The sequence below is a fragment of the Gopherus flavomarginatus genome, chromosome 3 (assembly GCF_025201925.1).
Source record: "Gopherus flavomarginatus isolate rGopFla2 chromosome 3, rGopFla2.mat.asm, whole genome shotgun sequence".
NCBI classification, from domain to species: Eukaryota; Metazoa; Chordata; order Testudines; family Testudinidae; genus Gopherus; species Gopherus flavomarginatus.
This window is the reverse complement of record NC_066619.1, coordinates 273447755-273473524: the sequence shown is the minus strand read 5'-3', so window position 1 is coordinate 273473524 and position 25770 is coordinate 273447755. Positions and strand designations below refer to the sequence as shown.

General features: G+C 43.4%; 1 gene segment (V, D, J or C); it reads left to right on the top strand.

The window, feature by feature from the left end:
- The window catches only part of LOC127046428 (Ig kappa chain V-III region MOPC 321-like), a 159322-nt gene extending 141384 nt beyond the window's left edge, over nucleotides 1-17938 (top strand). Inside the window, 2 exon segments of the V gene segment in view lie at nucleotides 13034-13071; nucleotides 17349-17938. Coding sequence covers nucleotides 13034-13071; nucleotides 17349-17680 — 370 coding nt within the window.
- Nucleotides 17939-25770: the final 7832 nt, after the last annotated feature.

Genomic DNA, 25770 nt, shown 5'->3' with positions numbered 1-25770 from the left:
AGTATGAACAGAAACCTGGAAATGCTTCTCAGCTGCCTGCACTCTGGGATCCCAGCTGGGTTCAATGGAGCAGATCTGGGATTGATTTCACTCTCACAATCAGCAGCATTGATACCAACAGAGCTGAAGTTCATTGTAGTCAACAGCTCCTGCTCTACAATGATATGGATCAGTACAGAAGCTTCCCTGCTCTCCTTAGTTTATGTTGCTATCCAGTGTCAGTACTTCAGCAACATGTGATTTGAGGACAGGGCCTGGGTCAGACCCTAGGGCTCATCTACACCACAGCTGAAAGCATCAGTTTCCCTTATCAGTGTGTAGGAGGAGGCTTTTTCCTTATAGCAGTGTTACAAATCCAGCTGTGACATACCTGGGTGAGTGTCTACAGCCCCCTCCACACAGCTAACCCATCGTTTCCAGGAAACAGGTTAAATCACAATAGAACCTCCACTACCAGTTTGGGTTTGCCTGTGGGGCCGGGCAGAGCTCTTCCCGGAACCCTGTGCATGACCAGCCACACTCACTAGCCCCTCCGGGTCTCCTCAAGTCTCTGGAGGCACAGCACGAGGCAGCAAGCATGAGTAATGTTGCTGCTACTGTCTGCACAGTCTGCCCCAGCCACTAGGGCCCCACCCCCACCTCCCCAGTCACAAAGCTGTGTGCTGGAGATAGAACAACCTCTAGAAATACTATACACCCTACCTCCCCCTCACACATACAGCACACAGGCCCTAGACCTTATTCCTCTGTCCCCCGAAATAGAGCCCTTTGCCACCTGGGCTAAAGGCTTCCTTACAGGCACAGACTGTGCTATCTTTGGTGCCTGTGTAACAGGCTTGGGGAAAGCACTGTGCCAATGTTAGGCATAATCAATCTTTTCCTGTACCTCAGCTAACCCTTCTGCAGGGGGACAGGCCAGAGAAGCTTTTCAGCACTTTGCTCTACATTCTAGTGAGTTAAATCTCAGGGAGAACAGAAATGACACAAACATCTCTACAGGAAAAGCATTTACTAAAGCTAGATCTATCTTTCCATCCATTATTTATAATCCTTGAAACAATCGTGACTATTATCAATAACTTTTAAAAGACAATACTTTTGTGGGGTGGTGGTTCTCCAAGTTTTCATACTTGTTACTTCCCCAAGTTCAAATGTAACATATAACTAGGTGCATGCACATACTCACACTCCTCGAGGGCTCTTTTCTGGGAGGATTTATCCTTCTCTGTTTCTGGGGAATAGGGTCTAACCTCTCTGCAAGGCACATCAGCTCCTTAAGGCTGGGAAACAAGTGTTAGTTCCACAATCTCCTTCAAACTCCCTTTGAGTCTTTGCAACAATGGTCTGCAAACTGCACAGCTTGCAGCAATTCCAGTCTTCTTCTCCAGTGGAGTGAGGGAACCTGCAGTTTAAATCCAACAAAACTGGCAAAGTCCCTGACACACAATCTATTAAAAAAAAAAAAAAACCTTTCTGATCATTGTGCCACTCCATTGCTGAGCTCTTCAGGTTGAGCGACTCCAACTCTTATTTATAAACTCCTCCCCTTCCCTTTGTGTTCCCATTGATTCCTTTCTCAGAGTGGCACTAGGTATGCCCTGCCAGAGGCTTGCTCGCAATGGAAATTGCCTAAATAGCTTCAATCAGCTAACAGGCATGCCCAGTGCTTCCCACACCCAATTTCTACATGAGTCTGGCCTATCTAAGGAAGGGAGGAATAGCTCAGTGGTTTGAGCATTAACCTGCTAAACCCAGGATTCTGAGTTCAATCCTTGAGGGCCCCACTTTGGGATCTGGGGCAAAAATCAGTACTTGGTCCTGCTAATGAAGGCAAAGGGCTAGACTCTATGACCTTTCAAGGTCTCTTCCAGTTCTAGGAGATGGGTATATCTCCAATTATCTAAAAAAAAAATCAAAATCTGCCTGGCTCCAACAAGTCTGCAGGTATACAGAGTATTCCAAAAAAGAACTGTATCCTCCACACTCTTTCTTCCCATACATAGATCACAAAATGTGAGCATGTGGGTCATATTTGCATAGTACTGTACCCAGTCCATTGTGGGTGCTACTGGAAATCATAATGGTAGACATTAGTATTTAATCTGTGGACCAGCCACTAGCGGGAAGTATCTCTCTCATTCACACACACATACTGACTGCACATTACAGGGAGGCCAAACCTTGTTATAACGCTCTGGTAGAGTCACTATGATGGCATAACCCCAAACTGGTAGATATGACTGTACAGAGAAACCTGCTATCCTAGCTTCTTAACTCAGCTGCAAAAATCCCTGCCCACACTGACCAGAGAGCCTAGAAGAATGACGATAGCTTTTATTCTGGCTGTTGCCTGCTAGCAGAATTTTTAAGTAGCATATGGACTAACCAGGCAGCCTGCCTGCTGCTTCTTTCTTGTCTCAGTAGCTCCCCTACTCTGTGTGTGTGTGTGTGGGTGCGTGCGTGCATGTGTGTGTGTGTGTATGTGTGTGTGTGTTAATGTCTAACCACTCCATGGACAGACAAAACTTTTAGTTCTCCTCTGATTCCAAAACTAGTCAGGTGCTTTCAATAGCAAAGAGGGTGTCAGAATGGTCTTCCCTAGGCTGGGAAAACTTTTCCTTAAGAGTCAGTAACAATATCTTGAGAAAACATTGATTGGAGGAAACATTTCAAATGTATTTCTTTGGTTTATCCTGGGCCTGATCCTGCTGTCCTTGTTCAGACTAAGGAGACAGTGGACTCATTTTTTTCAAAGGGTTTTCTATTTGTTAAGCTAGCTCGATTCATTGCCACAGGGATCACTGACTAGATGCTAAGTGCAGATTTTCCTCAAACCAAACAATAATATCCAATGCCAAAATCTGGACAACACTAAGGTCAACACAAGCCAATGGGGCTATACACTTGCTTAAAGTTGCACATGTGCCTAAAGAACCTTCCTGAATCGGGGCCACAATGAAGTACTGCAGTTCATCCTTGTTGCCACCAGAGGGTGTCACAAGCCTTATGCTGAATATACTGTATATGAATATTGCAAGTGGAAATAGGTCAATATTTCCTGCAACAGTTTAAACAAATCCATTCTTCAGTTTTAAACACTAGAACCATAGCACACACCATCAGCTTTGCAGTGATATACATAAGCGATGCATCCTTGCCATCCTGGCCACTTATAAGTCCTCCATTTCACTCTTTATTTTTATATGGAGTTTGTTGATCAACATTGGCCAGCTCAGATTAATTGAGTACTTTTGCTGGCTCATTTTATCTGGCCAAGGCTACAAGGTAAGTAAAAAAAAATTACACAATACATTTAAAAATAAAAATCGAAATTGTGGCTTAGCCCACAACTATAACTGTATATATTATGTTAATACCATCATGTGGTTAAAGAAATTAAGGAAATATTGTACCAAAATAAACTGGAGACATACATGACCAGACCCTGACCTGGCGTAAATCAGGGTAGCTCCCTTGAAGTCAAAGTCATTTATATTAGCTATGGATCTGGCCCACACAGTGTAACATTGTTGAAGTCGTTGGCTCATGAAATGGATTAAAATATATGGAGTGGATTTTTTTTGTTTTGTTCTATTTTTAAGATAATATTTGGAACATTATAACTGTTCAGAACTGCCAGTGTGCATCACTTGGGTACAGAGATGCAAAGCAGATAATGTGTTTTGGACACATGGTTTAAAAATGCACAATAGATTTGACTGTCAGAACATGCAGAATTGGCATTAATTATATTACTATCTACAGGGGGAGGGATAGCTCAGTGATTTGAGCATTGGCCTGCTTAAACCCAGGGTCGTGAGCTCAATTCTTGAGGGGGCCATTTAGGAATCTGAGCCAAAAATGTGGGGATTGATTCTGCTTTGAGCAGGGGACTGGACTAGATAACCTCCTGAGGTCCCTTCCAACCCTGATTTTCTATACAATCATCACAATCCTGTACTGTATATGGTACTCAGACTTAGGTCTCCCCCTGGTGGTGAGCAGAATTCTCTGCAATGCTTCTGGTATTGAAATACAGGAAAGGCTTGAAACATTGGACATTAACAACTTAGTACAGGAAAAATCTATTTATTTCAATTAATAAAAACGTTCTGAAAAGAAAACATACTAATGAATGTGCAGCTTCAAACCAGACATTTATTACCCATGAAATATACAAATTGAGTCAATGTCAATTAAAATAACCGAGCTTCCCCATTTATCACCATTTGTCAAAACAGAAACCTCAGATATCCCCTCCAGAAAAAGCCTTTGTAAATACAAGAAACACAGGACTTTTTCTGGTGAGAATACTTGAGATTTCTTTTTGTGGAGCCGTGACATATAAGGGAGGTTGAGTATTTTTATTGACTCATCTTGTAAAGATTTTTTTGTGAATAATTCATGGTTTAATGCTGTACATTCATTTAGACTATTTTCTTATTAACACATTTTTACAAATCAAAATAAAATATTCCTATATTGCTTGTTAATATGTTTCCAACCGTGATAGTCCCTTAAATGGAGCACTGCACGGCATCCTGATTACCACTAGAGGGAGTCATAACAAGCCTTATGCTGAATATTGTAGATGATGATAAATTAATTGAAACTATATTCTGAAATGGTATCAAATGAACTATTGCAGAGCATCCTAATTGCCCCCAGAGGGAGGCATAACACAATGTATTGTATGTATTATGACCGTTACAGATGGTAATACATTAGTAGTAACCACAGCTTGGTGTATCATTTTGATGATCTGTTCAATTGATGTTTATGCTCATGGAGATTCCATCTTTTATCAAACAATTTCCAGCTCGATAAACAGAAACTGTATTCCTCTCACAGGCCACTGTTATTATCTGTCTCTCATTGCCTCTCTGTAGCTTGGCTCAATAAGCCTGATCCACAGCCCACTGGAGTCAAAATCTTTTCAATTGCCTTCAAATCAGCTCTTGTCTATGGTGTTCACCAAAGTTAGGCACTGATTGTTTTGGCTTTTGGTTGGTAGTGAGTGTTCATTTTTACCCTGCTGTTCTGTCATCCCATGATTTTAATGTGCTGATGTTTGCAGCCTGGTGGGAGGGGGTTGGGCCCACAACTGAAAGGTAAAACCTTTGCACATACATATTTTTAAGACGCTTAAGGTCCTAAAATGCATTTAAAGACAAAAGAAAGCAGCTCCTGCACCTGTCAAGAGCTGAGATCAGGGCTTTGCATTCCCCCGCAAAGACTTGAGGACATCACAGCCATTCAGGGCCCCATGCTGTGTCCTATGGGCCAGATTCATTCCTAGGTTCCCACAAGGGAAGCCAGGCAGAAGGTGAGCCTGCCTGGGGTAGGAGCTCACTGGCACAAGCTGCTTGCATCCCTTCTCTGTCAGTGGCCCCAGATTCAACCAGTGTAGCCCTGAAGGTGGATGGATATGAACAGGTAGTGGCCAGGCCACCCAGAAGATGTCCAGACACTATAAAGCAGCAGCTACAGCCCTACTCTTCTTGGCAGAACCTTTGAGGGAGCAGGACGCAGTACTGCCACCTGCTCTTCATCAGGGTGAACTCCACTGGGAGCTCAGCTGCCCCCACCAGTGCCAGAACTAGGGGGCCAGGGGCCATGGCCCTCCCACTTTTTAACAAAAGAAACATGAGTGCAGAATTCATGTCCCCCGCAGATTTTTTTTTCCTTCACAGAATAATAGATTCTGCCAGGGAGGCACTGCAACTACATCTTTCATCCACCAGGGGCTGCTGTGGCACCAGAAGTGAGGGCAGCTGGCTCACTGCCAGAGCAGCCAGCCAGGGAGAGGGAGGGGGCACTTTGGCCTTGCCCCCACCCTTCTACAAAGGTTCTGGCATCCTCGCCTGCAGAAGCATTGGCACTCAGTGCCCACAATATTAACCAAGCCCTTTGTGTGAAACTTCTTGGAAATCAAAGGGGGCCTCTCACAAACAAAACCCCTCCACAGCAAAGCCAGAGCCTAAGGTTATCATCCCGCAGTGCGTTAATATTAATTATCCCAGACAAAGTAAAGACACCCTGATCCTTCTTCAATAAGAGGTGATAGGCAGTGTCATGCTGATGGCTGACCATCGCTAGACAACCGGTACTCCCTTGTTGGAACACATCACAGGGGCAGGGTGGAGGGAAAGATTCATGTGCTGAAAATGCTCTGGCAACCAAGAGCTGTAGGGAAAAGAGATGACTTACCTGAAATGCTGGTTCTGTGACTGTGCATACACACAACCCATCCACGCTGTGGGGAACAGGCACCATACACATGGCTGGCAGGAGTCCCATAGCATAGAGACCACAATAGGGCAGGGCTGGCTTGCTCCTGCCAGCGCCTCTCAGGGCCCCTAATGCATCCAACTGTTGCTTCCTTTCTCATAGCAAAAACCCTGTGCGTGGAGAGGAGAAGAGAGGAGAGGAGGGGACATCTGGGTGTGGCTGCCAAGGGAGGAGGGGGCTGCCTGGTGTGAGGGGCTGACTGTATGCAAGGAAAACAGCCTGAGTTTCAGGGGGTACTGCCTGTGGGAGAGATGGCACTGTCTCTGTATGTGTGTGCGTGAGGGGCTGATTGTTTCTTAGGGGGGAACTGCCTGTGTGTGAGGGGCTGACTGTATGTGAGGTGGCACTGCCTGTGTGTAAACAGCTGGTTGTATCTGGGGGAGGAGTGCCTGTGTGTGAGGGGCTGACTCCATGTCAGGTGGCACTTGTGTGTACAGGAGGACAGCTTGTATGTGAAGGGGTTGACTGTATGTTTGTGTGAGTGTGAATCTGGAGGAGAGCTCTATGTGTGAGAGAAAGGGGGTGAGGAAGAGAGAGCGAGCAATTTGTAGAGAAAGGAAGCTCATGTAAGATATAGGGGACCGGGAGGGGACGTGACTTCTGTGGGGAGTCAGGAGATCATGAGCAAGGTTGTTTTTTTTGCAGGGAAGGGAGGAGAGTGTGTCTGTGTGGTATTGTCTATGCCATATAGGATCCTATGTGTGTGTGATTTCTGGGTGGTAGGCAGGAGAGTCTGTGGAGCTGGAAAGAGTACACAGAGGCTGCTTCTACACTATTAAATGTGGTGCCCGCTTTTCAGTGTCCTGGTGAACGCTCTGGGACTCCCAATGGCGCAAGGACTAGTGGAGACCAGACTCAGGCATTCAGAGGAGGGCTTTAGGACAAAGTGCGGACAATGTCCGAGTTCAGTCTACACTTGCCCTTGTGCTGGTGTAAGCAATGGGGCAACGTCACACTCCATTTGCTAGTGTAGACACGGCCAGAGAGCGAGAAAATGGAAGGCAGGATTAGTAAAAGAAGCAAGATGCTGACAATGTGGGTGAAAAAGGAAGAGAGTACAAAAGAGGGAGAGCAGAGGAAAAGGAGGCAAGGGAACGGGGAACAGTTACACCTGCTATAAAAATAATAATGATGGAATATAGACTCTGATAAAGATGGAAGCAATGACAACTGAGGTGAAAAGAAAGAAACAGAAACATGCAGTGAAAAGAGACAACTGAAAACACAAACACGGGCAAGAAGGAAATGTTCAGAAAATGCATCTTACAGTCATACACCTAGCACCGAGCATCTAGGCTGCTCCCAGAAAGCTCAAAACAAAACTTGTTCTAATAGCCAAGGGCCTGATCCAAAGCCCATTGGAGTAAGTGGGACAACTTCCCTTGACTTAAATGGGCTTTGGATCAGGCCCCAAATCCTTCATATACTTGGGGTTGAGGGAGAAATTCCCCAATGGTCAGCCCCGGCCAGCCTGCCTCAGCCTCACAATTTTAATTGTCTTTTTCACACTGATCAAAATTCTCTCTCCTGGTCCTGCCCTCTTTTTGCAGCTTTTAAGGCTGGGGGTTTCAAAAGAGCTTAAGGGAGTTCAATGGGATTTGGGCATCTAAACTCCTTGGGCTCCTTTGAAAATCCCATCCTAAAAGCAGCTGCCCTTCTCTCAAACGGGCGAGTGGAGAAGAGCTCTCGTCACTTGTTCCTCCTGTTCTTCATTTGCATTTTCAGATTCAGTTTCTGCTGTAACATTTTCAGATTCAGTTTCTATTGTAACATTTTCAGGTTTAGAGTCCGTTTCTTCACTAACCAGGTCCCTGTTTTCATCACCATTCCAGTGAAAAGGGGTAACAACTGTCTTCCCAAGTATGTACAGAGCCACTGTCCATTTCAGCTCTGTGTGTCTGTTTTCAAATCCCTCATCTAATAACACCTGGCGTTATTTAATTAAATATACCATTTACCTAAACCAGGTACACGTCCCAGCACCTTGACTGCAACATCTTTTCCCTGCTACCTTCTTCCTTGTGACTGTGAACCAACACTCTTTTGTTTAGGTGCTAGGATCTAGGCTCAGCGAGGTACTTAAGCACATGTCTAACTTGAAGGATGTGCATAGGCCCATTGAAGCCAACGGGACTATTCAGGCACACATGCGTAAAGGCTTTTCTGAACGGTGGCCACATTGTGTGACAGACCAGAGTCTTTCTTAGAATATGTCTGCACTGCATCTGGGATTTTAATTCCCAGCTCAGGCAGACTTACACATGCTAGCTCTGCTGGAGCTAGTGTGCTAAAAATAGCAGTGTGGCCACAGCAGCACAGGCAGTGGCTTAAGCTAGCCACCTCAGTACAACCCTGCCCAAGATCCTAGCTTCATACTCAGGTGGTGAGCCCGCACCACCGCCCAGGCCACTGCAGCCACACTGCTACTTTTTGCATGCTAACTCAAACAGAGTAAGTATGGGGACATCTACCTGATCACATCTGTAAGCGGCAGGGCAGAGATACGCTTGCCTGACTGTGGCTCTCTCTTGTGGTAGTGCCACATCATAAACCTGGTGCCAGCCCATGTTCATGACTTCTGTGAACAGCATCGTAAATGTCCCATCTTTCCCCTGCAGGAGCATCTGAAAACCAACCACTTTTCTTCCCGAGGTCTCATTCTTGCCTAGGAGGTCTGGTAGTTTCTGATACAGACGTGAGGCGCCAGGGTTAATATAGTCTCCATCTTGCTGCTTCCCGGCATCTAGAAACACAGGCTGGGGCAGGGCAAGCTGAGTCGTTAGCTAAGGCCACCTGGAGCAGCAGGTTCTCACAGTGGGGGTGGGAGATGTAGCAGAGCTATCCCTAGGCACCAGGGAGTTGTGCTCAGCCACTAGGATGGTTTCAGTGTTGGGCTCAGGTCCTTCACCATCTGGCCTGGGTTAGTACAGTTAGGGCTAACCTTTCTCAAGGTACTGCATGACTTTGAGCTGGGAATGCCTTTTGGTTTTCAGCCTAGATGGTATCAGAGGGGTAGCCATGTTAGTCTGGATCAGTAAAAGCAGCAAAGAATCCTGTGGCACCTTATAGACTAACAGACGTTTTGGAGCATGAGCTTTCGTGGGTGAATACCCACTTCCTCAGATGCATGTAGTGGAAATTTCCAGGGGCAGGTATATATATGCTAGCAAGCAAGCTAGAGATAACGAGGTCAGTTCAATCAGAGAGGATGAGGCCCTGTTCTAGCAGTTGAGGTGTGAAAACCAAGAGAGGAGAAACTGGTTCTGTAATTGGCAAGCCATTCACAGTCTTTGTTCAATCCTGAGCTGATGGTGTCAAATTTGCAGATGAACTGAAGCTCAGCAGTTTCTCTTTGAAGTCTGGTCCTAAAGTTTTTTTGCTGCAGGATGGCCACCTTAAGGTCTGCTATAGTGTGGCCAGCGAGGTAGAAGTGCTCTCCTACAGGTTTTTGTATATTGCCATTCCTAATGTCTGATTTGTGTCCATTTATCCTTTTCCGTAGAGACTGTCCAGTTTGGCCGATGTACATAGCAGAGGGGCATTGCTGGCATATGATGGCGTATATTACATTGGTGGATGTGCAGGTGAATGAACCAGTGATGGTGTGGCTGATCTGGTTAGGTCCTGTGATGGTGTCACTGGTGTAGATATGTGGGCAGAGTTGGCATCGAGGTTTGTTGCATGGATTGGTTCCTGAGCTAGAGTTATTAAGGTGCGGTGTGCAGTTACTGGTGAGAATATGTTTCAGGTTGGCAGGTTGCCTGTGGGCAAGGACTGGCCTGCCACCCAAGGCCTGTGAAAGTGTGGGATCATTGTCCAGGATGGGTTGTAGATCCTTGATGATGCGTTGGAGGGGTTTTAGCTGGGGGCTGTATGTGATGGCGAGTGGAGTCCTGTTGGTTTCTTTTTTGGGTTTGTCTTGCAGTAGGAGGCTTCTGGGTACACGTCTGGCTCTGTTGATCTGTTTCCTTATTTCCTCGTGCGAGTATTGTAGTTTTGAGAATGCTTGGTGGAGATTTTGTAGGTGTTGGTCTCTGTCTGAGGGGTTAGAGCAGATGCGGTTGTACCTCAGTGCTTGGCCGTAGACAATGGATCGTGTGATGTGTCCAGGATGGAAGCTGGAGGCATGAAGGTAGGCATAGCGGTCGGTAGGTTTTCGATATAGGGTGGTGTTAATGTGACCATCACTTATTTGCACCATCGTGTCAAGAAAGTGGACCTCCCGTGTAGATTGGTCCAGGCTGAGGTTGATGGTGGGGTGGAAGCTGTTGAAATCATGGTGGAATTTTTCCAGAGTCTCCTTCCCATGGGTCCAGATGATGAAGATGTCATCAGTGTAGCGTAGGTAGAGAAGGGGCGTGAGTGGACGAGAGCTGAGGAAGCGTTGTTCCAGGTCGGCCATAAAGATATTGGCATATTGTGGGGCCATGCGGGTGCCCATAGCAGTGCCACTGATCTGGAGATATATATTGTCATCAAATTTGAAATAGTTGTGTGTAAGTATAAAGGCACAGAGCTCAGCAGCCAGTTGTGCTGTGGCATCATCAGGGATAGTGTTCCTGACAGCTTGTATTCCATCTGTGTGTGGGATGTTTGTGTAGAGAGCCTCTACATCCATGGTGGCGAGGATGGTGTTTTCTGGGAGGTGACCAATGCATTGTAGTTTCCTCAGGAAATCAGTGGTGTCACGGAGATAGCTGGGAGTGCTGGTGGCATAGGGTCTGAGTAGAGAGTCCATATATCCAGACAGTCCTTCAGTGAGAGTGCCAATGCCTGAGATGATGGGGCGTCCAGGATTTCCGGGTTTGTGGATCTTGGGTAGTAGATAGAATAACCCTGGTCAGGGCTCTAGGGGTATGTTGATTTCTTCTGGTGTTAGTGTAGGGAGTGTCCTGAGTAGATGCTGTAGTTTCTTAGTGTATTCCTCAGTGGGATCTGAGGGAAGTGGCCTGTAGAATTTGGTATTGGAGAGGTGTCTGGCGGCCTCCTTTTGGTAGTCAGACCTGTTCATGATGACAACGGCACCTCCTTTATCAGCCTCTTTGATGATACTCTAGATGGGATGGTCTCAGGTACCCTGGTTATAAACAGGGGGGAAGTTGGCATCTTTGAGGAAGTTGGTAGCCTTTATTTATTTTGTCCCATAGGGATTAGAAGTGCTTCTAAAGAACCCTACAGCTCATCAGAGTCATTCAAGAAATAAGAGTTATTCTCCCCAATAACCCCGTCATCCCAGAAGTCTTATTTTAGACTGCAGAACAGACCTGGCTGCTGGATGCCTCAATAGCAGGAGAGTAGGTAGGCTGCATGGAGATCATTGCCACAGAAGGCAACAGTGATAATGATGTGGCAGGTGGTGCTGTGAACGTGATGAAGGAAATGATAACTGGCATGCAGCGTGGTCTCCCAAACACAATCTCACGTCAACATCTCTCTGAGCTGTAGCTAAACGCCTCCTAATTTGGTAGTGTTTGAGCACCTGCTGAGTTCACTCTCAACACTACTCAGCTAAATCATGCTAGATCAGCATTCTGTGCACCATGGCAACCTTCCGTTATCCCTTAGAAAGTTCCCAGCTGCAGTGTTTTCCTTTTCTATGCAAGAATTTCTAGGTTTCGCATCCTTCCTTGGCCTGGTACAGAAAATATCCTGCAAGTTCCATGCTAACACTGGTAGAGCTCCATTGATCTCAATGAAGTAACTCCTAATTTATACCTATATGAAGGAGAGCAGAATTAAGTCCATTGCCTATTTGTTTGTGCAAGTATTTTGTCAATGTATGGTTTGCTGTATGTGAAAGGACATGAAAAGCTCATGCAAAATCTGGGTGGGGTGCTCAATACCACATCTACATTTTCTGGAGTTGGACGTGAACCAAAATCCTGCATCTGAACATCTTGAACTTTGGAAAAGTTTGAATCAGGATCCAAACTTTGCACTTGGACCCAGGTCTAATAGTTTCAGCATTTATGCTTTCAAGGTAATACAGCACGTGACTAGGGTTACAATATGTGTCAATGCGGATGTGGAAGCAGAGGGTTGGGAGAGAAGATAGAATGTATTGATCTGATCTTAACTTCTATCTAACTTCTTGACTGTTTATAGATAATGAAACCAAAGTCACTCGACCTAGCACTGAATTCTCAGTTTTGCACAATGGAAAAAACATATTTATAGGGGAAATGAGCTTTAGCAAGTGAACCGAATGCCCCTTCCCCTTCTGCTGTCAGGTTTTTGTACGACGAGGAGATAGGAACTGATCACTGTGGTGGACGTTCGGTAAAGGAACCAAGGTAGAAATAAAACGTAAGTACCTTGAAATGATTCTGTTTTCGCTGTCTATTCTGTCTTTAAATTTGTATTCATTAATGCTGTCAAATTATAAAGTGAATATCTGTTGGCGTTGGAAATTGCAAGTAAAGGATGGTTTTCAGGGCAGTTGTAGTTCAACTGTAATAGAAAAGAGATTAATCTGAAGAAAGTAGGACTTTGCTTTTCATTCCAGACCAGAGAAATTCAGTAAATGTTACAAGTGACCAAAAATGTTACTGGCCAGACCCTCAGCTGACGTTACTCAGCGCAGCATTCCCCATTCTCAAACATCGGAGTTATGCCAATTTACACTAACAAAGGCTCTGGACCCATATTTCTAAAACATACTGTACCACTGATGCAGTTAATGGCCTAGGTTAGGAGGAACTGAGGTTTTTGTAGAGGGAACAGGTAGCAAGGAAGCACTGTGGTACACTTTCGGCAAAGGGACCCGGGTAGAGATCAAACGTAAGTACATTTTTCTCAATGCTCTTCAGTTTTCTTTGTCACATTTGTCCATTTTCATGTTTTTGGGGGGTTTTCTGCATTGGGGTAATTGGCGATATGAGAATGCTAAGAGAATTACCAGGAGATGAGACTGGTAAAGTGCATAAAATGAATCTATCCTCGAGGAAAGAAAACACCTTTACCTCCTTAGGTGGAATTTTAGAGCTAAATTGTTACATACTGCATGAATTAGCCAGCCTACTGTGGACTCACTTAGCTACACAGTAAATAGGTTTCTGTAGGAGAGGAAGTTGCTAGGCAATCACTGTGGGTCACTTTTGGCAAAGGGACCAAGCTGGAGATAAAACGTAAGTGCATTTTTTACTCTCTTCCAATTCTCTTTGTCCAGTTTGCCTATTTTCACAACTTTTTTGGCAGGGGGGTATCTGCAATTTGTGAAATATGAGTGCAGACAGAATTGCTCTCATCATAGATTTGCAAAGTGTATGAAATAACCCTGTCTCTGAGGACAGAAAATACCTCCTCCTCCAAAAAATGAAATTTGGGCTAAATTGTTATATTTTACATAAATTGACCCATTTAAAGTTGACAGGCCATTTAGTTGCTCAGTAAAAAGGTTTTTGTAGAAGGGGAAGTTCACAGGCACTCACTGTGGTTCACTTTCGGGAAGGGGACCAAGGTGGAGATAAAACGTAAGTGCTTTTTTGAACTCTCTTCTGATTTTCTGTGTCCAATTTGTCCATATTCACAATTTTTGTCTGTAATTCATGAAATGGGATCGCTGACAAACTTACTGAGGCTGTAGATATGTGAAGTATTTATATAAAATATACCTGGCCTCAAGAGTGGAAAATACTTCCACCTCCCTAGATGTAATTTGGACTAAATGGTTCTATTTTACGTAAATTAACCTACTTACAATGGAGAGCCCATTTAGTTGTGCAATAAAAAGGTTTCTGTAAAAGAGGAAGGTTATAGACAATCACTGTGGATCACTTTTGGCAAAGGGACCAAGTTGGAGATAAAACGTAAGTGCATTTTATTTGTGGTTAATCCACATTGCCTTTGTTTTTGCTTGATTTAATACACAAATGTGGAAAAATGCTGTTTCTTCTCTCTGTCTCTTTCCTTGCTGTCTCACCCCATTCCCGGTCGTTAGTTGTCAAATCCTTACATTTAATTGCAAGGATTAAAAATCAACTGGGACTGTTTAAAGAAAAGTCTAACTTTATTTCCAAACAAGAATATGATGGCTAAATTGTAGGCTAGTGACAGTGTTGGTCCTGGGTCTTCATCTGAGGCTATCAGCACTGTTAGTAAAAGTTCAGCCATCCTCTTGTCTATAGATTTTAAGTGGAAAAATCCCAAAGTTTCACAATGAAGGTCATGATCCAGCAGCCACTGAAGTCACTAGAAATACTCCTGTTGACTTCAGTAGGACTTGGATCAAACCATATACAAGTATTTTTGTTTCAATTGAGCATTTTGGCAGTACATCCCATTAAGAGAAACTGGAAATTGTCTCTCAGATAATGTAAGTGGTGTGCCCAGATACCACAGTGATCAACATACTGAGGACTGATTAAACAGATTAGATTGGACTAGATTGATAAAATAGATTAGACTGATGTTAACGAGAAAAGTCCAGTTTTAGAAAAAAATAGTTTAAGAAATGAAGAGAAAATACTAAAAACCTAGCTAAGAGCAGACAAACATTCCTGTTAAAATAATACTTAACCTGCACAAAATAAGTTAATTGGAACCCAGCAGCACAAAGGTGGAGGAAAATGTAAAATATGTTGTAGTTAGAGTATGGTAGAGTCTGACTAAATCATCCTCCCTTATTAATTGCTAGCTGTAATCGATAAGATTTAAGTTAGCTGCAACTAATCATTGTTAGCTGTATATCTATCCAATGCATCACATCATTGTTCTAAAGAATTTAATTTTAAGATCTACAAAAATAATTTTGACATTTGTCATATCAACTATAGTAATGTATCTATGAAAGCAGATGTAGCAGCAATGTACAGTATATTTTTATTTTGCACTAGGAAAAAATTGATAACTCTTCTAAAAATATTCTGATGATAGAAAAATGCAATTGATTCATATATTTTAAGTTGTTGTTTTACTGATTATCTTACAAAAGATTTTTTTCAGCAGCTTTGACACAATGCTTTACTCATATATATTTTGAATTTTAAAAAAATATAGTGATGAGGCCATTGTGGAGGACAAGCCAATGAAATGATATTTTTCTTTTTCTTTTTTTTCTTTTCCAATTACTGTTTTTCACAAACAAGTCAAAAATACTTCAAAAAATTGTTTGGGGCTATATATCGTTTGTTGTAATAATATATAAAATGTGGTGTTATTTCAAATGTGTTACAAGGGCTATCAAATGTATGATATCTATCTGTCCATAAATACAGATATAGATAGCTATAGATATAGATGGCATGATTCTCCTCTCAGGCTGGTGTAAATCAGGTGTGACTCCACTGAAATCAGAAGTGCTCTCACTCCACCTCTGAAGTTAGTGGAGCTATGGGGTTATACCAGTTTAACACTGGTTCAAATGAAAGGAGAATCAGGTCTATTATCTTATACTGTACATTTGCTAAGATAAGTATAAAACCATATGAGTATTTTTCTGGAATCCCAAGACATTTTAAAAGTCTGCGCTCCAATTTTGCTAGAATCAGTGCTTAGATATTATTTTAGCTTGTACAGCAGCAAAGCAGGAGACTGAGTGAACTGAACGATTTTGACTTGGTTTTCCAAGATGTGATCTATGTTATGTTTTCTTCAGATCTTTACAAAATTAGTGCTTGATCCTGCAGTCTTTGCTCAGACAAAATTGCCACTGAAATCAGGGGGAGTATTATCTGGGGAAGGATTGCAGGATTGGGTCCTAGTTTTAAATAGTCTGAATATTGACATATGAGGAGAGATTTTACTCAGTTACATAAGATTTACATCTGTCACCAAGATCAGAATCTGGCTCATTTAGTGATTATGTGACACAAAGTGAGAAACATCAACACTTACTCCAAGGTGCTATGCTAAAGGTTGCCACAGTCTTAACTTCATGTCTTTCTCTAGCTGCACACTGACTTTTTTTATAACAGATCTTGAGTTTTTAGTTCTAGTTGTATATGATGGTTGCAGTAGGAAAAATATTAATAATACTCTGAGTGTCTGGAGCCTGATTCTCTTCTTATTTCCACCTGCCTATAATGGGTTGACTCTACTGAAGTCAATGGAGTCATGCAGTTTACTAGTGTGAGAGGAGAATCATGTTTCTGATATTAAAAGTACTGAGCACTTGTATCTCCCATTGACTATAAGTGAAGGGATGTGTGCTTAGCACCTCCGAAAAACAGACCCTAGGGAATTAGATGGCTCATGGGATTGGCAATGAGAGAGATCTGGAATGAAATCCTGGCTCCAGTAGAGTCAATGGGAAAACTAATATGAACTTCAATGGGGCCCAGATTTCACCCCTGGAGTCTTTCCCCTCTAGGTCACAGTTTCCAGGGGAGACGAGGGGTTCATGTTGTCATGTGCAGGGCATCAGTTAGCATCCTGGTTGGCAATCTCAGCAGAGAGACCCAGGGTTGAGTGGGAAGTACCTTCTCACCCTCTGTGAGCCTTCTTCTAACTCAGGATGGAGGGATATAGGCATGGGGGTGGGACGCTCGCAGCTGCTACTGCTGCATGACCTGTATCTTGTTCGTCGATAAACAGGACTTTAACCTCCAGAGCTGTCACACTGGCACCTTGCCCTGGTATCTCTTGGGGTGAGGCCATTTTCCAGGGCATTACATGTCTTTTAAAGCAATATCAAAGGCTCTCGCATCACTCAGGGCCAGATTGTGCAGCCCTTCCTCACATGGGGAAGCACTTCCACACACAAGCAGTGCCAAGGTGTTTTCTTAAACCTGAATTGATACCCTATATGGTCTATGTGCACTGACTCCCTCTATATTCTGACCTGCTGTGTCACTTAACCTCTCCATGCCTCAGTTTCCCCATCAATAAAATGGGGATAATGATGACACTTCCCTACCTACCAAGAGTATTGGGAGGATGAATTAGTTAATGGGCCAAATCCAGCTTGCCTCAATCACACATGGATTAACTACTCACATAAGTAAGGCAAGAATGATTTGGCCTGATAGTTGTGTACGGCTACATCCATGCTCGGTGTTACTATCTGCTCCTAGGTCAGTTGTCATTAACACCATATTCTGTGCTCTCCTTTTTTGCAGGTAGAGAAAATGCCAAGCCTTCGGTGTTCATCTTTCCCCCATCAGTCGACCAGCTGTCTCAAGCAACAGTCACCTTGGTGTGCCTGGTGAATGGCTTCTACCCTAGTGCCTTGAATGTGGTCTGGAAAACGGATGAGACCACCACCACAACTGGTGTCCTCACCAGCACGAAGCAGCAAGATTCTTCTGACAGCACGTACAGCCTGAGCAGCACCCTGACACTTTCGAAAGATCAGTACAACTCGCACAACGACTATAGCTGCGAGGTGACGCACGAAACCGTGCCGGGCTCTCTTGTCAAGAGTTTCAAGAGATCGGATTGTACGCAGTAGGGGGATCCCAGGGAAAGATCCCTGCCTCCTCTTTGCAGCCTTTCTTATGCTTTGTTTATGTAACTATCAGTCTTTTTTTTTTCCTCCCAAAATATGATGACCGAGATCTTCCAGGTCTCACCTCCTGCCTTACCCCTTGCTAACGGTACTGGATAACCAGGCCCTGCCTGATTTTACCCTGCTGCCTTATGAGGTTTCCTGCTTTTATCATGTTTCAACTTCAAAAATGAATAAATAAATGAAATCAATGAAACAGCATCTGTTCTCTCACGTGTTTTTAATGTGACGATTGAAATAAAGTGAACTCAGATGGAGTAAATAAATGGAGTACTATGCAATTTACTGTGGGCGGTGGGAGGGAGGATGAGTTCTTAAAAGAAGGTCCTATCTTCCCTGAAGGGATACTAATATCCCATAGCACTTTTCAAATAAGAATCAGGGTATCCATGGTCAATTTATCCCCTCCCCTTCCAGCATGCAGAATGCTACTGCCCTAGCACCCCAGAAGTACTATAGGTAATTAGTGTGTCCATCCTGCAACTTTTATCTTTTGACTTCAGTGGAACTACTCACATGAGTAAGGACTGCAGGACTGGTGAACTAATCTGGGATCCATCAGGATACAAGGAGTATATGATATTATTCTCTCAGCAGCATTACAGCACCCTGCTGTCTATGGGTCACACAACCACAGTCCCTGTGCCACCAGATCTGACAACATACTCTGTGCTACATATAAAGGGCCTGATTCTGACCCCACTCACACCAGTATAAATCACGTGTGATTCCAGTGAAGTTAATGGGAGTTGTGGATGTCTCCACAGCTCTGAAAACCAGGTCTCTTTACACAAAAGCTTAAATAAGGATTTCAGTGCCTACGTTTCAGCCTCCAGAGTTGAACATTGTGTCCTTGATTTCTAAAAACAAAATCCATGTTACACAAGCACAATGAAAAAATGTCACTTCATTATTGTGAAATGTGCCACGTGATTAACCCCTTTAGGTGAAAAATGGAACTTTAAAATGTTACTGCTCACTTTTAGCTACTAACTAATCATAAGCCTCACATGACACTCTATCCTCTGCAGCAACTCACGCTGGGTCATATTCACCCTAGGGCTTAAGCAGTCCATAGACATTTTGCTGGCCACCTGCACAGCCGTGAATTGCATCCATGGAGAGCATTTCTAGCTACTGCTACGGGTCCAGCTACACAAGCATCCACGCTGTTCACTGATGCTGTGCCGTCTTTCTCATCTATTTAAAAAAACAATAACCCAAACCCTATTTTAAACTCGGACTTTTTGAGACTCTCTATGGCTTTAACCCCCCAACAAGCTGTCACCAATGTTCTCAGAGGACAGGCTGATCTAGGCTGGGATTTTCAAAGGAGTTTAAGGAGCTTAGATGCTCAAATCCCACTGAAATTCAATAGACACCGAACTCCCATAGACTTCCTCGAAAGGCCCAGCCCTAGTTGTTGAAGCGCCGCATTAAGCTGCAGGACACTTGGGTTCTGTGCCGAGCGCTGGGACTGACTCACTGAGTGGCCTTGCTCCAGCTGCAAAGGCCAAAATTGTGCAATACATTTGGGTGCCTCCATCATTTTTGGATGCCCAGCTTGAGATGCTCATGGCCTGCTTTATCTAAGGTGCTGGACAGTTCAACTCTGACCTCCAAACAATCTCAAGGTATCTCACGTGGGGCAGTCAATCTTAAAGGCACCTAACATGAATGGGCTTTTTGCAAATGTTGGCCTTCCTCCTTCTGTGCCTCAGTATCCCCATCTGCCAAATGAGAGTAATATTATTTCCCTGCCTGACCGGGGTAGTGTGAAACTTAATCAGTTAAGGCCAGATTCTGATCCATTCTCCCTTACTCACAGCCTGGGTAGCACCTTACTTTACAGATAGTGACATTGAAATCATTGGGCAGCCTCCTGGAGTAAAGTACCCTTCATTGTGAAGAAAGGGATCATGGCCTTCATATTGGTAGACTGCTCTCAGATCCTTCCTGGAAGAGGCTACATGGGCTCAGTCCGACAAGGTGCAGAGCACCCAAGGAAATCCATGGGAGTTGCTGCCATTGTTACGAAGGGATGTTCCTCTGGCCCGCACATTAATATCCTTGGTGAACCTAGTGGTGGGCTGGGATTGTGCCATTATTAGGTGATCCCCACAGCCAAGAGAGAGGCATGGGCCTGCTGAACTTAGTCCTTAAACCTGACCCTGCATGCTACACAGAGTGCTCCTGTCCTCCACACAGCAGAGCTCCTAGCCATGGCAACACTGTTCAGCAAACCCCCTCCCCCAAGGGCTCTTCAGGCACGGAGAGGTTACCTGCAGAAGTTGCTGGGATCCCTTCCACAGGTTTGCCAGATTAAGTTACACAGATAACCACCGCCCTGAACTACAAAACATTGCCCTGCCAATGTGAACAGCTTCAACACACTTCATTGGTTCCCCTCTCCAAAAGAGCCATGCCATATGTTTGGCTGCAATCAGTGATGTTCAAATACACAAGCTGTTGTGCATTGGGAGGAAGTAGTGTCTAGTGGTAAGAGCAAGAGACGGGCAGTCAGGACTCCTGGCCAACTGATTCCCTGTATGATCTTGGGAAGTCACTCAATCTCCCTGTGTCACAGTTTATCATAATAATACATGCTCAACCCACATGATTTTTATTTAGATTACTGTAATGTAATATCATTATCACATGTCTACCAAATAGCAGTCAGCAGACAGTGTCGGATATGGTATTTCTTGTGATAATTTTCAAAGGCATTTAAAATTTTATTTCTGTTTGTTTCACAGAAATATTCTTGTTTTTTAACAAAAAAACAGGGTTTTATTCATTCTTTTAATCAAAAATAGAAAATTTTGAAAGAAACTATAATTTGTCATGTAAATTTTAATGTAGAAAAAAGGCTATTTCTGGCTGGGAAGCATTTCTGAATGAAAATTTTCCTCCAGCTCTAGGGGCCAGATATTAAAGAGCACAAAACCAAATGACTAACCTTAATGTCTTTGAGAGAACTTGAAACTAGTTAACATGAATCACGCGGACAAAAAGGACTAGCAAATAACTCTCCATGAGTGTCCCAACTGCATGTTTATTACAGTAAAGCTTGTTCGTGGAAATCGGTATTCTCAAAACAGAACCAAAACACACCCTTTGTGGAAAACAGTGATGCCAGAACCTTGAACTCTCTTCTTGCAACTTTCATGAATTAAGCTTCTCAACATCCCCATGAAGAAGGACCTTAACTACTTTCATCACCCTTTTACATATGGGAAAATGAAGGTGCAGTGGGATTAAGAGACTTGCCCAAGATCACACAGTGAGTCAGTGGTACAGCAGGTAATAGACCCCAAATCATCTGACTCCCAGATACCTGTTCCCACAATTTCAACTCATTCAGGACTGGCTCCTGTTCCTATTGAAGACTACGTGGTAGGATCAGGCTGTCACTCCCCAATCACAAAAAGAACCATCCTTTCTAGCCATCACATGGCGCAGCAAGGATGAGGTTCACCCCTCCCTACACAAAGTCCAAGTGATCAAACATTGTGTGGTTGGGCGGACATGGAAAGAAAAGCCACCCCCTAGCCACCAGTATACAGGCAGGGTGCAGCACCCTTGCTAGCTGCTATCCCAGCCTATCTACTGAAATCTCATCTCCACTGTCCTGGGTTTTTTGGACACTGGAGCCATTTAATTATGAATTCCATGTCCCCTGCCCTGACCCACCACATTCAGGGCCAGCACAGAGACCCCCTGAACTTCATGGCATACAAAGAATTTCATGGCCACCCCACTCACACTTTCCCCTCTGCTGTATTACCACGATGTGAAGAGTCTTACACAGACACCTAATAGGTGAGTGAACCTCACCCATGAGAATAGCGCAGAGAGAGGTCCCGAGGGACTAGAAACAGAAGAAGAGCCACCTGTGCTATTGAATGTAGCAGCTGTACTGATCTGTTTGCTCTGAGTCCTGTTATCAAGTGGTATCTGCACTTAGATGTTATGGGTGAAATCCCACCCCATGGAAGACGGTGGGAGTTTTACCATTAACTTCAGTGGGGACAGGATTTCACCCCTTTCATTTTCATGATCCTGTGGGGCAAATGATAGGACACAGATATCACATTAGTTTATTTCTCCTAGACAGTAGCCACAGAATTGGTTTGTTTGAAACTAACATGTTAGTAACATGAAACTTCATGAACTGACATGAAGTAATGGGCTTAATCAGCAGCAAGGGAGATTTAGGCTAGATATTAGGGGAAATGTTAGATCTATGAGGATAGTTACACACTGGAAGAGGCTTCTAAAGAAGGCTGTGAAACCCCCATCATTGGAAGTTAAGAACAAGTTAGACAAACTCCTGTTAGGGATAGTCTACATTTATGCAGTTCTGTCTCAGCACACAGAGCTGGACTAGATGATTTCTCGAGGGCCCTTTCCATGATTCTATGTAACAGTGTAATAATTGCATGCTCCTGAAGATTCCTCTCCTTTAAAAACTCTGTTGTGAAATCCTTTACAAGCCCAAGGCCGAACGAATTTTCATGACTTTGGTGGCTTTGTCCAGGACTCCAGGGCCTGGAGCCCTGGAAAAATTTGAATGAAACCATCACCTTTACAATTGCTCTCTGTAGCTCCAAAAAAATCACTATGGCATGTGACGTGTACTCTGATTGAGAAGACAGCAATGTCTATATTTGCTTTTCCTGGTTCTCTAAGTCATTAAATGGCTGGCATTTACCATGGCCGAATCATCACATGCCATTTCAGCCAGGCTGAAAAGACATGTTACAGAGAACTTTCCAGTGAATCTGATGCTAGTGAGAGATGTTAAACTGACAGCTCTGGATACTGAATTTCTCCAGTAAGCCTTTCAGAAGTCAGGAATAATAAAGATTTTTAAAGAGGTCATCTTTCTGAGAAGCAGCATGGCCCAGTGTGTAAGGCACTAGACTGGAAATTAGGAGACCCTGTTTCTGTCCTACTGTGTCACCTTAGGCAAGTCACAACACTGCTCTGTGCCTCATTTTCCCCATTGGTAAAGTGAGGATTATGGGCACTTCCTCACTAAAGCATGTTTTTGATCTAGGATTGAAGAGTGTTACATGCGCCTGATCCAAAGTCCATTGAAGTCAATGAGTCTCTCCATCGACTTCGGTGGACTTTTGAACACAGACCTATAAAAGCTAGATGTTATGATCTTGAGAATTATCCAATACTCAGCCTACCTAGTTCTCAATCTGTCTCTTCTTTTTTCAGATTCATCATAACTAGATAGATAGCATTTTTCTTCCTCCTAGGTTAAATAAATACAGTAAATATATCCACTACGAACACAGAATTTATTCCTCAAAGCAATATGTGTGAGTGTAGAAGCATGAGTTGCTCTTGCTAAATCTGAACAAATATGAATTCTCCTCTCCTTGAGGAAAGCAGACTTTTCCCACCAAACAGATGAATAATACAGTCTGTCTCCCACAATCAGCTAAACCTTACGTCTTAATCACTTCTCTGGGGTTAGTCAAACGGAAAGCTGAAAAGGGTTTAGGATTCTCAGTTTTCTTGTTGACTAAAAATACAACTAGGAAAACTGGGTATTAGTCCAACCAGCCCTCTTTCTGCTTTCCAGCAGCTGTTGAAGAAATGTCCAGAGCACGCAAGCAGTCATGGACTAGCTGGAAATGTTTTGACCCCTTACAGCCAAAATCTTCAAACCTAGATGCCTCAGGATAGGATCCTAAATCTATATTTAAGCATCTAAACAGAAGGGGACTGATTTTCAGAGAAGCTGAGCACCCACAAATCCCATTAAAGTCAATAATTTTAGAAAGGTTCCAGAGGCCATCCTGGCAATTACAGGCTGGTAAGCCTAACTTCAGTACCAGATAAATTGGTTGAAACTATAATAAAGAGCAAAATTATCAGACACTAGATAAACACAATATGTTAAGAAAGCATCAACAAGGCTTTTGTAAAGGGAAATCATGCCTCACCAACCTGTTAGAATTATTTGAGGGTGACAACAAGCATTTAGACAAGGGTGATCCAGTGGATAGAGTGTACTGGGCCTTTTAGAAAGCCTTTGACAAGGTCCCTCACCAAAGGCTCTTAAGCAAAGTCAGCAGCCATAGGATAAGAAGGAAGGTCATCTCATGGATCAGTTACTGGTTTAAAGATTGGAAACAAAGGGTAGGAATAAATGGTTGGCTTATGCAGTGGAGAGAGTCCCAAATAAATAGTGGGGTTCCACAAGGATCTATACTAAGACCAGGGCTGTTCCACAGGTTCATAAATGATCTGGAAAAGAGAGTAAACAGTGAGATGGCAAAATTTGCAAACAATACAAAAGTACTCAAGACAGTAAAGTTCAAAGCAGACTGCAAAGAGTTGCAAAGGGATCTCATAAAGCTGGGTGACTGGGCAACATTGGGAATGTTTAGTCTGCAGAAGAGAAGAATGATGGGGGATTTGATAGCTGCTTTCAACTACCTGAAACGAGGTTCCAAAGAGGATGGCTCTAGACTGTTCTCAGTGGTACCTGATGACAGAACAAGGAGTAAATGGTCTCAAGTTGCAGTGGGGGAGCTTTAGGTTGGATATTAGGAAAAACTTTTTCACTAGGAGGGTGCTGAAGCACTGGAATGGGTTACCTAGGGAGGTGGTGGAATCTCCTTCCTTAAAGGTTTTTAAGGTCAGGCTTAACAAAGCCCTGGCTGGGATGATTTAGTTGGGATTGGTCCTGCTTTGAGCAGGTGGTTGGACTAGATGACCTCCTGAGGTCCCTTCCAACCCTGATATTCTACGATTCTACGAAAATGGCAGATGAAATCCAGTCTTGATAAATGCCAAGTAATGCTTATTGGAAAAAATAATCCCAACTATATATACAAAATGATGGGGTCTAAATTAGCTGTTACCAGTCAAGAAAGAAATCTTGGAGTTATCACAGAGAGTTCTCTGAAAACATTTGTTCAATGTCCAGCGGCTGTCAAAAACGCTAACAATGTGTTAGGAACCATTAGGAAAAGGACAGTTAATAAAACAGAAAATATCATAATGCTACTATATAAATCCGCCCACACCTTGAAAACTGTGTGCAGTTCTGGTCATCCTACCTCAGAAAAGATATATTAGAACTGGAAAAAGTACAGAGAAGGGCAACAAAAATGATGAGGGTATGGAACAATTTCCATGAGATTTAAAAGACTGGAACTGTTCATCTTAGAAAAAAGATGACTGAAAGGGGCTATGATAGAAGTCTATTTAATCATGACTGATGTGGAGAAAATGAACAGGGAGGTGTAATTTACCCCTTCACATAACATAAGAACCAGAGGTCACCCAATGAAATGAATAGGCAGAAGATTTAAAACAAACATAAGGAAGTACTTCATACAACACACAGTCGATCCATGGAACTCGTTGCCGTGGGATGTTGTGAAGGCCAGAAGTATAACTGGGTTCAAAAAAGAATTAGATAAGTTTCTGGAGGGATGGATAGGGATGCAACCCTGTGCTCTGGATGTCCCTAAGCCTCCAACTGCCAGAAGTTGGGATCGGAGGACAGGGGATGAATCTCTCAAAATTGTCCTGTTTAGAAGACAGGATACAGCTAGGTGGACATCGGTCTGACCCAGAATGGCCCTTCTTATGTTCTTCATGATCAATTTTTAGGTGTCTAAATATAAACTTAGGAGCCTTACTTTAGACGCTCAGGTTTAAAAACCTTGTCCTACAGCATCTGTTTTCCTTGAAAGCTGATTCCATAACCTACTAACAGTGAGTGATGATGTTCTTCCTAATAACCTCTTTGAACTTCTTTTCTTAATTTGTGTTCAAGACCATAGGCTTTGCTAATATCCTGTCACCCAGGCAAGTTCCTATTTCACTCAGGGTCCCATATAGATTTGTATCTTGTTATTAAATCTAAGCTGGACAGAACCTCAGAGGAAACAAACTCAGAGTACATTCTTTTAGACTGTAGAATAATCCTCCAGGTAAATGATGGAAACTCCATTGTTTGAATCATTTAAAACTAGACTGGGTAAAAGCACTGGCAA